Below are 15,644 nucleotides of genomic sequence, written 5' to 3'. Positions count from 1 at the left end.
GACAGACAGACAGACAGACAGACAGACAGACAGACACATACACACAGAGAGAGAGAGACAGACACATACACACAGAGAGAGAGAGACAGACAGACAGACACAGACACACAGAGAGAGAGACAGACAGACAGACAGACAGACAGACAGACAGAGAGAGAGAGAGAGAGACAGACAGACAGACAGACAGACAGACAGACAGACAGACAGACACAGAGAGAGACAGACAGACACAGAGAGAGACAGACAGACAGACAGACAGACAGACAGACAGACAGACAGACAGACAGACAAGCTCAATCAGGTCTCAGTAGATCTCCATCAGGCTGGTTTTCAGTGAGACACACTGTGTCTGCTCTGCTGTGTCTTTATCTCTTCTCACATTAGTATAAGTGGAACAGGCGGCAGGTAGCCTAGTGGTTAAGAGCGTTGGGTCAGAAGCCAAAATGTTGCTGGTTCAAATCCCTGAGTCGACTAGGCGACACATGTGCCCTTGAGCAAGGCACTTAACCCTAATTGTTCTCTAAGTCACACTTTGGATAAGAGTGTCTGTTAAATGACGTAAATGTAAACATACAGAGTGCAGGCTTTCACGGTTCTCTTCCCTGCTTTGCTTGCTCACAGCTGTAGCCTAATTATGCATACAGGACCATTACCAGGTGAGTTTTCTTGTGCCAGTGTCTTGACTTGCTTGCTCTTGTGGGAGGTTGTCATTTCAAGGCGCAGGTACTATATGTTATTACTATGTAATTGATTGACTAATTGAATCAGGGGAGATGCTGCCTACCTTCTTGTAGGTGGTCTCTCCGGACGCGTCCACTCCCCTGTGGCCCATCCTCTTCCCCTGGCCTGGTAGGCCTGAGACACCAGGCAGCTGTTGGCCAGAGGATGGAGCAGAGTGATTAAGACACAGATTTAGATTTTGACTCACTTCTATGGGCTGAAAACACTAACACCACCTGATGCCGAGCTATGGGCCAGGTTTATCAAGCGTTTGCAGTGCCTGTGGGAAGTTTGCACCTGTTCTTTCCAATAGGGAACAACACATAAAAGGAGGAATGAAAGGTAAACTGAATATCAATAGAAGAACGAGGACAACGGGGTCAGTTTCATGTTTTTTTTTAGCTTTGATTTAGTTTGTCTTCTATTCCCGTGATAATTACAGATGCAAACTCAACACAGGTGCTACTGCTTAGTAAATATGGCACTAAAAAGCCTTGTGAGTGAACTGAGTCTCCCCTTTATGCCCATTTTTCTAACCCCTCCCAGATTACACAGACAAACTGACAGGGGGCACTTCTCATCACAGGGCAGATTGTAAAATGAAAGGGGCTTATAACACAGCATATGACCGAGGCAGTACCTAATATATGACCGGGGCAGTACCTATGAAGATTCCCACACTGCCCGCGAGCATACTGAAGCCTCTATATGAAGTGTAGTAGTAGAGAGATCAAACAGCATAAGGATTGAAGTGCAGGCAGGGGGATGAAAGTAGCAGGAGATGGTGTGTGTAGCAGAACACAGACAGTAGGAGGGGGGTTTAAATAGAGGGCATGTCAGTCAGCTGTATTTCACAGTCATATGGGCTAAATACAAAGTAAAGGTGGGTACATTACCTCAGTGATGTGTGCTTTTCTAGCAGAAAAATCTGAAAGAGAGAGAGAGACCGAGAGAGACAGAGACACAAAGAGAAAGAGAGCATTAGACCTATGAGGGATTCCATTAGTTCACATAATCAGTGTTCGAAGGAACAAAGAGGAATCCCATAGGGTACACATTATGTAATAACAGTGTCAAATAACAATGGGGCAGGTACTGGAAGGAACGGTTACCAAATCAATATACCATCCATATTCTTCCTGGTAGTCTAGTCAGTACCATCTATCCCCAGCCTAGCATTTCATAAAGCCATATGATGTGAAAACAGAGCCACATAAACAAAGGAATGGATCAGTGAGCTCTGCTGTCCTGTTCTCTTCAGCCAGCCTCAAATAGATCCATAATTGTAGCTAATTTCTCAACTCACTTAGCATAATGAAGGAGTAGACTAAGAGGGGAGCGTACACAGCGCAACACACTGCTACTGGGATGATTGAACATCAGATGCCAAGGGGCTGATTACATCAAGAGTCAAGACACTGACTGACTGAGGCGTTTAAAACTGACCAACACTGTTATTTTAGGCTTGTCTATTTAAAATGATTAACACAGACAGTAAATATGCAATTGGAATGACCTAAAAAAAATACATTTTGAATGAGAATGTGTTATTCACCAGCCGTGCAAAGTGTGTGATGACAGGAGGTTGTGAAGGGCAGAAGCTGCATGGTCTCTGATTTGGTGTTTTACTCCTTCAAGATGCATTGCTGAAGCATGCCTACCACCAGTGGATGCAAGTTGGCGTTTATTGTCATGAATTTTGCACTGGAGGCATCTCCGCAGATTGTGGCGGTTCCAGCTAGTGACCAAAGTCATAGAATCTGATTTTAAACCTTAACCACACGCCAATGCAATCATTCTGCAGGCTGGAACACTGCATAAAGAAAATACATTACATCCAACCACACCAATGCAGATGATTAGAGCGAGGAGAGAGGAGCCTGTCCTCCTTGTTACCGGGCAGACCCGAAGGTTTTCTGATCCTGTCACCTTTATAAACAGCCCCCCTGTCATTTCGCCCTGTGAACAGTGGGGTTGTTTCCCTGTGTATCTTCTTACTAGACAAGAGCCATTTTGCTTCTGCATGCCTACAACCGTTCTTATTACGCTACACCCGTTCTTATTACTCAACAGGTGTTCTTATTACGCTACAGGTGTTCTTATTACTCTACACCCATTCTTATTACGCTACAGGTGTTGTTATTACTCTACACCCGTTCTTATTACACTACAGGTGTTGTTATTACTCTACACCCGTTCTTATTACGCTACAGGTGTTGTTATTACTCTACACCCGTTCTTATTACGCTACATGTGTTCTTATTACTCTACACCTGTTCTTATTATGCTACAGGTGTTCTTATTACTCTACAGGTGTTCTTATTACTCTACACCTGTTCTTATTATGCTACAGGTGTTCTTATTACTCTACACCTGTTCTTATTATGCTACAGGTGTTCTTATTACGCTACAGGTGTTCTTATTACGCTACAGGTGTTCTTATTACGCTACAGGTGTTCTTATTACTCTACAGGTGTTCTTATTACTCTACACCTGTTCTTATTACGCTACAGGTGTTCTTATTACGCTACAGGTGTTCTTATTACGCTACAGGTGTTCTTATTACTCTACAGGTGTTCTTATTACTCTACACCTGTTCTTATTACGCTACAGGTGTTCTTATTACGCTACAGGTGTTCTTATTACTCTACAGGTGTTCTTATTACTCTACACCTGTTCTTATTACGCTACAGGTGTTCTTATTACTCTACAGGTGTTCTTATTACTCTACACCTGTTCTTATTACGCTACAGGTGTTCTTATTACGCTACAGGTGTTCTTATTACTCTACAGGTGTTCTTATTACTCTACAGGTGTTGTTATTACTCTACACCCGTTCTTATTACGCTACAGGTGTTCTTATTACGCTACAGGTGTTCTTATTACTCTACACCTGTTCTTATTATGCTACAGGTGTTCTTATTACTCTACACCCATTCTTATTACGCTACATGTGTTCTTATTACTCTACATCCGTTCTTATTATGCTACAGGTGTTCAGCTGGAACCTGTCATTCAGGGCCCTAATTGTTTAGCCTGTTTTGCATGGTATTTTGGCATTAATACAGGTCACATATCAGTTTGCAAACAATGTAAAAAATTAAGAATAAATCAATAAAGCCGTCTCTTTTTTGCTTTCTTAAGTAAGAAAATGCAGGTGTTTCAGCCTAGATTAGTGCTTTCTGTGGTGGTGGGGCAGCCAGCAGAAAATACAGAGCGTAGGGGTTGGTGCATCGTGATTAGCTCAGTGTTCTGTCACTCATGGGGAGACCACACCACTGAATAATCTACAGTTAGAGCTCAAACATTACATTAGAAGTGCCCATCCTAGAAGGCTCAAGGTCATTGGCCACAGATAAAATGTCAAATCACATTATATCTACCATAGCTTTGATCATGTCAACACCATGGGCCAGAAAATGTTGAATACATTGGCCATGCTGTCAATTTAGCATAACTTCTTCCGTGTTCAAAACAACTGGAAACTCAGATCTGGGGAATCTCAGACTTCAGTGAGTTCAAGACAACTGGGGAAAAAATGAGCTCCGACTAGGAAAATATATGTTTTGAACGGTCATCTAACTCGGAATTCCAATTCGGGAACTCGGGCCTCTTTCTCTTTTAGTGCAATTTGTTTATTGTTTAGTGTTGTGGAGTGGCTTTGCTGGAATGCATCAACATCAAGAAATGTGGAGTTTGCCCCACCAAGATTGACATGCTAAAATTGTCACTGCAGGTGTTATCAAGCTACAGATTTTCAGGCATTTCTCTGTGATTGCTAGCCGCATCCTCAGAGCATGCGCAGACCAGCTGGCTGGTGTGTTTACGTACATATTCAATCCCTCCCTATCCTAGTCTGCTGTCCCCACATGCTTCAAGATGGGTACAGGAAAAATGGTGGCCAAGAAGGCAAAGATAACTGAACTAAATGACTATCGCCCCCTAGCACTCACTTTTGTCATCATGAAGTGCTTTGAGAGGATTCTTTTCACCTCCACCTTGCCTGCCACCCAAGGCCCACTTCAGTTTGCATACCGCCCCAACAGGTCCACAGACGATGCAATCGTCATCACACTGCACACTGCCCTATCCCATCTGGACAAGAGGAATACCTATGTAAGAATGCTGTTCATTGACTACAGCTCAGCATTCAACACCATAGTACCCTCCAAGCTCATCATTAAGCTTGAGGACCTGAGCCTCAAACCCACCCTGTGCAATTGGGTCCTGGACTTTGACGGGCCGCCCCCAGGTGGTGAAGGTAGGAAACAACATCTCCACTTCGCTGATCCTCAACACTGGTGCCCCACAAGGGTGCATGCTATGCACGCCTCCAACTCAATCATTAATTTTGCAGATGACACAACAGTAGTGGGCTTGATTACCAACAACGTGAGACAGCCTACAGGGAGGTGGTGAGGGCACTTGGAGTGAGGTGTCAGGAAAACAACCTCCCTCAACGTCAACAAAACAAAGGAGATGATTGTGGACTTCAGGAAACAGCAGAGGAAGCACCCCCCTATCCACATTGACGGGACAGCAGTGGAGAAGGTGGAAAGTTCAGTTCCTCGGCGTACACATCACGGACAAACTGAAATGGTCCACCCAGAGAGACAGTGTGGTGAAGAAGACAACAGTGTTCAACCTCAGGAGGCTGAAGAAATTTGGCTTGTCACCTAAAACCCTCAAACCTTTACAGATGCACCATTGAGAGCATCCTGTCAGGCTGTATCACCGCCTGGTGTGGCAACTGCACGCCCTCAACTGCAAGGCTTTCCAGATGGTGGTGCAGTCTGCACAACGCATCACCGGGGTCAGACTGCCTGCCCTCCAGGACACCTATAGTACCCAATGTCACAGGAAAGCCAAAAAGATCAAGGACAACAACCACCCAAGCCAATGCCTGTTCACCCTGCTATCATCCAGAAGGCGAGGTCAGTACATGTGCATCAAAGCTGGGACTGACTGAAAAACAGCTTCTATCTCAAGGCCATCACTAACACAGAGTGGCTGCTGCCTACATAGACTCAAATCATTGCCACTTTCAGAAAGGGATCACTAGCTACTTTAAATAATGCCACTTTAATAATGTTTACATATCTTACATTACTCATCTCATATGCAGATACTGTATTATATACCATTTTATAAGCATCTTGCCTATGCCGCTCGGTCATCGCTCTTTCATATATGTGCATACATATTCTTATTCCATCCCTTTAGATTTGTGTGTATTAGGTGTAATTGTTAGATTACTTGTTGGATATTACTGCATTGTCGGAACTAGAAGCACAAGCATTTCGTTACACTCGCATTTACATCTGCTAATCATGTGTATGTGAACAATAAAATGTTATTTAGAGGGACTATCATTATTATTATACATTTTTTTTGTTGAATATTACCCCTTTTTCTCCCCAATTTCGTGGTATCCAATTGTTTTAGTAGCTATTTTCTTGTCTCATCACTACAACTCCCATACGGGCTCGGGAGAAACGAAGGTTGAAAGTCATGCGTCCTCCGATACACAACCCAACCAAGCCGCACTGCTTCTTTACACAGCGCCCATCCAACCTGGAAGCCAGCCGCACCAATGTGTCGGAGGAAACACCGTGCACCTGGCAACCTTGGTTAGCGCGCACTGCGCCCGGCCCGCCACAGGAGACAAGGACATCCCTACCTGCCAAACCCTCCCTAACCCGGACGACACTAGGCCAATTGTGCGTCACCCCACGGACCTCCTGGTCGCGGCCGGTTACGACAGAGCCTGGGCGCGAACCCAGAGTCTCTGATGGCACAGCTGCAGTAGAGCGCCCTTAACCACTGTGCCACTCGGTGGTTATCATTTGTTTTTCAACAGGACAATGAGACAACACAGCTCCAGACTGTGTAAAGGCTATTTGACCAAGAAGGAGAGTTATGGAGTGCTGCATCAGATGACCTGGCCTCCACAATCACCCGACTTCAACCCAATTGAGGTGGTTTTGGATGAGTTGGGCCGCAGAGTGAAGAAAAAGTAGCCAACAAGTGCTCAGTATATGTGGGAACTCTTTCAAGACTGTTGGAAAAGCATTTCAGGTGAAGCTGGTTGAGAGAATTGCATGCGTGTGCAAAGCAGTCATCAAGGCAAAGGGTGCCTATTTGAAGAATCTCAAATATATTTTGATTTGTTTAACACTTTTTTGGTTACTACATGATTCCATACGTATTATTTAATTGTTTTGATGTCTTCACTATTATTCTACAACATAGAAAATAGTCAAAATATAGAAAAACCCTTGAATGAGTAGGTGTCCAAACTTTTGATTGGTACCGTTTTTTAAATTCCTTTTTTTATTTCCCTATATTATTTTCCCCTAACCATACCACCCCTCCCCTAATTGGACTAAACTAATGGACAGCACTTAGGCTTCTACTTCCAGCTTACACATTCTATATACATTTTACAGACACCGTTGGTTTGTTTTTCGTCCCATCCTTCAGCTACCATCAACCCCTCCCATCTATCTCTAAAGACAATCCAGTTTTGATTGGAGTACAGATTAATTTATGGGGCAATATACAAATGTTTTTGAGAAAAATTATTTGAAAAATACAGCAACCAGCAAGACTCTTCCTAGAGCTGTCGGCCTGGCCAAACTGAGCAATCAGGGGAGAAGGCCCTTGGTCAGGGAGGTGATCAAGAACCCGATGTTCACTATGACAGAGCTTCAGAGTTCCTGTGGAGATGGGAGAACCTTCCAGAAGGACAACCATCTTTGCAGCAATCTACCAATTAGGCCTTTACGATAGAGTGGCCAGACAGAAGCAACTCCTCACAGCCTGCTTGATGTTTGACAAAAGGCACCTGAAGGACTCCGAGACCTTGAGCAACATGATTCTCTGGTCTGATGAAACCAAGATTGAACTCTTTGGCCTGAATGCCAAGCGTCACGTCTGAAGGAAACCTGGCACCATCTCTATGGTGAAGCATGGTGGTGGCAGCATCATGCTGTGGGGATGTTTTTCAGTTGCAGGAACTGGAAGACTAGTCAGGGTTGAGGGAAAGATGAACGGAGCAAAGTATAGAGAGATCCTTGATGAAAACCTCATGCAGAGTGCTCAGAACCCCAACAGGACAAGAACCCTAAGCCCACAGCCAAGACAACGCAGGAATGGCTTCGGGAAAAGTCTCTGAATGTTCTTGAGTGGCCCAGCCAGAGCCCGGACTTGAACCTGATCAAAAATCTTTGGAAAGATCTGAAATTAGCTGCAGCGATGCTCCCCATCCAAACTGACACAAGCTAGAGAGGATCTGCAGAGAAGAAATGGGAGAAACTCCCCAAACACAGGTGTGCGAAGCTTGTAGCATCATACCCAAGAACAGTCGAGGCTGTAATCGCTGCCAAAGGTGGTTCAACAAAATACTGAGTAAAAGATCTGACTACTTATGTAAACGTGATAAATATTATTCTAATGTTTTTTACATTTCTAGTACCTGTTTTTGCTTTGACATTATGGGGTATTGTGTGAAGATTTATGAGAAGGAAAAAAACTATTTAATCAATTTTAGAATCAGGATGTAATGTAACTAAATGTGGAAAAAGTCAAGGGGTCTGAATAATTTTTGAATGCACTGTAGTACAGCCATCAAACCTGTACAGGGAGAATGAGAAAATATAGAATACTCATCACAATAAATACCAACCACTCCTGGGAAGTACTAAGCAGACCAGGTAATCTGCTCACTCATTTACCACACAAAGCTTCTAGCAGCAAGTCCATTAGTAGTGGATGACAGGGAGAGACAGAGGGACTCATGGGACAAAGGCATTTTGAAGTTGTCCTCTCCCCCCCCTCTCTCCCTCCCCCTCTCTCTCATTTCCATGTGCGTCAGTCACCTGCCTCAGGGTGACTCCCTCAGGGCCCCCTGGCCATCAACTAAATTAGTTCTCTCTCGTTCCTCTCCCTTCCTCCGCATTTCCACACCCAAGTGTCGGAAATTAACAGACCCGGGGAAAATGAACAAGCTTACTGTGTGTGATAGTTCAGCTTCTTCTTACCGGCGTACCTCTCCCTATCACACACTTCAACTGATAAATGTTTATATACACCTATTCTTGCTATGGGTTTGCTGTATGGAGAATTTATATGGTAAATTGTAGAGACTTAACATCTCATTCACATCTAATGTGTTAGTGACAATTATTCCTCTAGAACACCTGGCCCTTCTCTCTCAGACGTCAATGGAAGATGGCTGTATTGTACTTTAGTGCCGGCTGTTGGCTCTCATGCAATCATCCTCACAAACAAAGCCAAATCATCCCAGACGTGACTGCACACGCTCCCCTTCTTCACTCCCCATTCCCTGGTTTCCATGACTCCCCAATTGAGGTCAACTGGCTTTTTATGAGTATGCACGTGTGCCTGGAATCAACAGACACATGCTGCCTTCGTTCCAAATGAAATCTAATTTTATTTGTCACATGCTTACTTACAAGCCCTTATCCAACGGTGCAGTTCAATAAATAAAGTATAAAAAGTAACACTAAATCAGGGCATTTGTTTGAACACAGGAGCAAACAGAGATCATAGCCAATCCAGAATAAACAAAAGACAAAACAATAAACAAAATGACCATGTATCAATAAAGAAGACAGTGTACAGCCGAACCAATACTGTGACCTCGCCTCACATTGTCCGTGTGTAACTGCGAAACCTCGCTATATAAGCCAAACTGGGATATTTTTAGATGCGGCTATGATTGAAACCACTGGATTGAGTGCCTCTGCATCATATGTTCTGAGTGCTGATTATCCATGTGTCAGTCTGACCTAGTTCAGATCAATGGGATAGGTCCCCAGAGGTGCTTAAGGACTGTCGGCTAGGTCTCGCAGGTTGCTGTAACAATTGATTGGGTTGATTTTCTTCAGAACAATCTAGACAAGCCTGTTTTGTTTATTGGATTTTAAGAGTACACCTGGAATGACATTCTGGCTCTGAAATCAATGAATGGAGAGAATAACTCAATAACAAGTTTAACACAGAGAAAGATACTTACAGTTTTTCCCCAAAACACACAAAAATTGGAACTTGAAACCTGAAAGTCATGTACCAAATCCCTAAACCAAGTCTGAAAAATTGCAAGCACAATTCCTGCTTTACACTCAGTTTTCAGTTCTATATCACACTTTTTGCAAAACACTACACACAGTTCTCTATATTAGGCACAACATTCAAAAATAAAATATCTTAAGTCCCTTTGGAAAGCAACGCCAATCACAATGCCAAGCTCTATACACCAATTGGCAACACCCTCTCCTCACAGGTGTAAACACTAGTTGCTGAAATGTTCACTTATAAATCAGAGCTTTAGCACTGTAAAAAGGCCACAGATGAGCTCTCCTGTTTTAGAGGAAAATGGAAGTCAATGGGGAAGCAAGAGCTATAGGTGAAGGAGTGAGAGTAAGGGGAGGAAGAGGAGGATGAGGAAGGACAGTTGTCTCAGATGAGATCGGGGCCACATTGGTTGACCATGTGCTCAACCATGGATTGAGTATGAGGGAGGCTGGGCAGAGAGTTCAGCTCAACCTGAGCCGCTACACTGTTGCATCTATCATCCGTACATTCAGAAATGATAACCGGTAAGTTACATACCATCTATGCTCTTTATGTATGTATACTGTAGTCTGACATATCAGTAGGCCTTTGTTACTCAGTGATTGTTGGCCTGTTACAGTAATGTCATTTCATATGGAAAGAAAATAGATTATTGTGGCTTACTGTAACCAATCATATCATATTTGTGGATCTTCTGCAGAACTGAGAGACGGCCAGGCCATGGTGGAAGACACAGTTCACACCAGAACAGGAGACCGCTAGTGTGAACATGGTGGTGGTCAACAATACCATTAGACTCTGAGAAATCCAGAACCACATAATTGCAGACAACACAATATTCAATAACATTCACCAGGTGGGCTTGTCTACATTGGACCGTGTATTACAGCGCAACCGAATCCAGATGAAACAGGTCTACAGGGAGCCATTTGAGCAACACTCAGAGAGGGTTAAAGAACACCGCTATGAATATGTGCAAGTAAGTACTATACTGTGAATCTACTATCATATCAGCACTGTATAGACACATTACAGTACTGTAACCCAGTGTATTGTGCCTCAGCATATTGACTGGTCTAGGTCTATGTCACATACTGTCTTGTTGTCTGATTCAGAGTCTTGGAGCTGGATGCCGGTGTAATTCAGCACGTTTATATTTACATTGATGAGGCTGGCTTCAACCAAGCCAAACGGGGACGGAACATTATTGGCCACCGTGCCACAGTGAATGTCCCTGTACAGCGTGGAGGGAATATCACCATATGCACAGCCATTACCCAGCAAGGCGTCCTCCATCACCATGCAAACCTTGGTTTACAACATGTTTACAACACCGCCATTCTCATCACTTTCCTGGACACACGACATCATCATTCCAGCCGAGCAGAGGGGTGGACCAGAGCAGCCCAGGTATGTTGTCATCTGAGACAACATGAGTTTCCACCGGGCTGCTCTGGTCTGCAACTGGTTCATCGACCACCCACAATTTATTGTTCTATACCTCCCATCATATTCTCCATTACTAAACCCAATTGAAGAGGTTTTTTTCGACATGGCAATGGAAGGTGTATGTGGTGAAGTTGATGTGGGGGCTTTTGGCGTCTGGATCCGTCACTCCAGAAGATTCTTTCCCCGCTGTTTAGCCAGGGAGAACATGGTTTGTGATGTAGATGAGGTCCTGTTTAGCCAGGGAGAACATGGTTTGTGATGTAGATGAGGTGCTGTTTAGCCAGGGAGAACATGGCTTGTGATGTAGATGAGTTGCTGTTTAGCCAGAGAAAACATGGCTTGTGATGTAGATGAGGTGCTGTTTAGCCAGGGAGAACATGGCTTGTGATGTAGATGAGGTGCTGTTTAGCCAGGGAGAACATGGTTTGTGATGTAGATGAGGTGCTGTTTAGCCAGGGAGAGCATGGCTTGTGATGTAGATGAGGTGCTGTTTAGCCAGGGAGAACATGGCTTGTGATGTAGATGAGGTGCTGTTTAGCCAGGGAGAACATGGCTTGTGATGTAGATGAGGTGCTGTTTAGCCAGGGAGAACATGGTTTGTGATGTAGATAAGGTGCTGTTTAGCCAGGGAGAACATGGCTTGTGATGTAGATGATGTGCTGTTTAGCCATGGAGAACATGGATTGTGATGTAGATGAGGTGCTGTGGCCAGACCAAAATAGGAGGCAGGATGCAGCCTAATGTCTTTTTTCTTACATTTTGCATGTGTTTTGGTGTTAAGAGTTTTGAAAGAATGAGCCACTTTCATTTTTGTGTAGAAAACCCTTTATCTGACTGAATGTTTTTCTCCTGTTGGCTATGGAGTGTTACATGCGTACAGGAACAAGTGTTCAAAAATACTGCATTTTGGAAATAAATGACAATATTGTTTTTGTTACTTTATTGCATGCGTGTGTTTATTTATGTATATTTGAGTAGGTATACATTACTGTAACAATCTTTCACAACCAGTAACAGTGTAACACTGAAAATCCAAAAGGCATAAACCTACTGCTGGGATATTCATAGTAGTGTTTTGTGTTGAGCGCATCAGTGTGTTGGTTGGTCGACAGATCTATTCACATGACGTGTGTGTGTCATTTTGATGCAAAAAAAAATATTGGAAAGAGAAAACTGTTTTGAATGCAGTGCAGTTGTGTGTTTAGAGTTTTGGGAAAATGGGCCAAAGATTCAGAAAACGTGTGTAAACAATTAAGGAAAAGTTTAACTAAAACTGCCTAGACTCAAAATATACCACTGATCAAATAAAACCTTATTTGCCACATGCGTCGAATACACCAAGTGTAGACTGGGGGGGGGGTGTCAATGTAAATTGTCCGGTGGTGATTTTTATGAATTGTTCAGCAGTCTTGGGGGCTGTTGAGGAGCCTTTTGGTCCTAGACTTGGCACTCCGGTACCGCTTACAATGCGGTGGCAGAGAAAACAGTCTATAACTTGGGTGACTGGAGTCTCTTACGATTTTATGGGCTTTCCTCTGACACGCCTATTATATAGGTCCTGGATGGCAGAAAGCTTGGCCCCAGTGAAAGAGTGGGCTGTTCGCACTACCTTCTGTAGCGCCTTACGGTCAAGATGCCGAGCAGTTGCCATACCAGGCGGTGATGCAACCGGTCAAGATGCTCTCGATGGTGCACCTGTAGAACCTTTTGAGGATCTGGGGACCCATGCCAAATATTTTCAGTCTCCTGAGGGGGAAAAGGTTTTGTCGTGCCCTCTTCAAGATTGTCTTGGTATGTTTGGACCATGATAGTTCGTTGGTGATGTGGACACCAAGGAACTTAACTCTCGACCTGCTCCACTACCGCCCCGTCGATGTTAATGGGGGCCTGCTCGGTCCGCCGTATTCCACGATCAACTCCTTTGTCTTGCTCACATTGAGGGAAAAGTTGTTGTCCTGGCACCACACTGCCAGGTCTCTGACCTCCTCCCTATAGGCCGTCTCGTTGTCGGCGATCAGGCCTACCACTGTTGTGTCGTCAGCAAACTTATTGGTGTTGGAGTCGTGTTTGGCCACGCAGTCGAGGGTGAACAGGGAATACAGGAGGGGACTAAGTACACCCCTCAGGGGCCCCAGTGTTAAGGATCAGCGTGGCAGACGTATTGTTGCCTACTATTACCACCTGGGGGCGGCCCGTCAGGAGGTCCAGGATCCAGTTGCAGAGGGAGGTGTTTAGTCCCAGAGTCCTTAGCTTAGTGATGAGCTTCATGGGCACTATGGTGTTAAACACTGAGCTGTAGTCGATGAACAGCATTCTCACATACAGTGGGGAGAACAAGTATTTGATAACCTGCAAAATCGGCAGTGTTTTCTACTTACAAAGCATGGAGAAGTCTGTACTTTTTTTAATCATAGGTACACTTCATCTGTGAGAGACTGAATCTAAAACAAAAATCCAGAAAATCACATTGTATGATTTTTAAGTAATTAATTTGCATTTTATTGCATAACAAGAATTTGATACATCAGAAAAGCAGAACTTAATATTTGGTACAGAATCCATTGTTTGCAATTACAGAGATCATACGTTTCCTGTAGTTCATGACCAGGTTTGCACACACTGCAGCAAGGATTTTGGCCCACTCCTCCATACAGACCTTCTCCAGATCCTTCAGGTTTCAGGGCTGTCGCTGGGCAATACGGACTTTCAGCTCCCTCCAAAGATTTTCTATTGGGTTCAGGTCTGGAGACTGGCTAGGCCACTCCAGGACCTTGAGATGCTTCTTACGGAGCCACTCCTTAGTTGCCCTGGCTGTGTGTTTCGGGTCGTTGTCATGCTGGAAGACCCAGCCACGACCCATCTTCAATGCTCTTACTGAGGGAAGGAGGTCGTTGGCAAAAGATCTCGCGATACATGGCCCCATCTATCCTCCCCTCAATACGGTGCAGTCGTCCTGTCCCCTTTGCAGAAAAGCATCCCCAAAGAATGATGTTTCCACCTCCATGCTTCACGGTTGGGATGGTGTTCTTGGGGTTGTACTCATCCTTCTTCCTCCAAACACAGCGAGTGGAGTTTAGTTGTAAGTCGCTCTGGATAAGAGCGTCTGCTAAATGACTTAAATGTAATGTAATGTAAATGTAGACCAAAAAGCTCTATTTTTGTCTCATCAGACCACATGACCTTCTCCCATTCCTCCTCTGGACATCCATATGGTCATTGGCAAACTTCAGACGGGCCTGGACATGCGCTGGCTTGAGCAGGGGGACCTTACGTACGCTGCAGAATTTTAATCCATGACGGTGTAGTGTGTTACTAATGGTTTTCTTTGAGACTGTGGTCCCAGCTCTCTTCAGGTCATTGACCAGGTCCTGCCATGTAGTTCTGGGCTGAACCATCACCTTCCTCATGATCATTGATGCCCCATGAGGTGAGACCTTGCATGGAGCCCCAGACCGAGGGTGATTGACCGTCATCTTGAACTTCTTCCATTTTCTAATAATTACACTAACAGTTGTTGTCTTCTCACCAAGCTGCATGCCTCTTGTCCTGTTGCCCATCCCAGCCTTGTGCAGGCCTACAATTGTATCCCTGATGTCCTTACACAGCCCTCTGGTCTTGGCCATTGTGGAGAGGTTAGAGTCTGTTTGATTGAGTGTGTGGACAGGTGTCTTTTATACAGGTAACGAGTTCAAACAGGTGCAGTTAATACAGGTAATGAGTGGAGAACAGGAGGGCTTCTTAAAGAAAAACTAACAGGTCTGTGAGACTGAATTCTTACTGGTTGGTAGGTGATCAAATACTTATGTCATGCAATAAAATGCAAATGAATTACTTAAAAATCAATGTGATTTTCTGGATTTTTGTTTTAGATTCCGTCTCTCACAGTTGCAGTGTACCTATGATAAAACATTACAGACCTCTTCATGCTTTATAAGTAGGAAAACCTGCAAAATCGGCAGTGTATCAAATACTTGTTCTCCCCACTGTAGGTGTTCCTCTTGTCCAGGTGGGAAAGGGCGGTGTGGAGTGTGATTGAGATTGCATCATCTGTGGATCTGTTGGGGCGGTATGCGAATTGGAGTGGGTCTAGGGTGTCTGGGAGGATGCTGTTGATGTGAGCCATGACCAGCCTTTCAAAGCACTTCATGGCTACGGACCTGAGTGCCACTGATGGTTTAATGGGTAAGGTAAACGAAAACCATGTGCCTTTAAGGCAGCAGAGAAAGGTCACACACAAAATGTAGATTTTTTGCCTGTGTTTTCAGTGTAAGTAGGACTTTATTTTTCTCATTAATATGTGCCTTTCGGTTAGGCCAAAACAATAGCAGGGCAACAGAATTAAGTTTGGAGAAGAACTAGGCCTGTATGTTGTTGAG

General features: G+C 44.2%; 1 protein-coding gene across 5 annotated transcripts in view; it reads right to left on the bottom strand.

The window, feature by feature from the left end:
• The window catches only part of LOC118373934 (phosphatidylinositol 4-phosphate 5-kinase type-1 gamma-like), an 88,714-nt gene that overhangs the window by 51,455 nt on the left and 21,615 nt on the right, over positions 1–15,644 (bottom strand). For all 5 annotated transcript variants that reach the window (XM_052475110.1, XM_052475108.1, XM_052475111.1 and 2 more), the window contains exons 2-3: positions 1,617–1,648; positions 785–871 (exon numbers count right to left, since the gene is read on the bottom strand). In XM_052475110.1, the coding sequence (XP_052331070.1) occupies positions 785–871; positions 1,617–1,648 (119 nt within the window). The remainder of the gene's footprint in view (positions 1–784; positions 872–1,616; positions 1,649–15,644) is intronic.

This window comes from Oncorhynchus keta, chromosome 22 (assembly GCF_023373465.1).
Source record: "Oncorhynchus keta strain PuntledgeMale-10-30-2019 chromosome 22, Oket_V2, whole genome shotgun sequence".
Taxonomy (NCBI): Eukaryota; Metazoa; Chordata; class Actinopteri; order Salmoniformes; family Salmonidae; genus Oncorhynchus; species Oncorhynchus keta.
This window is presented reverse-complemented; position numbering and strand designations above follow the sequence as displayed.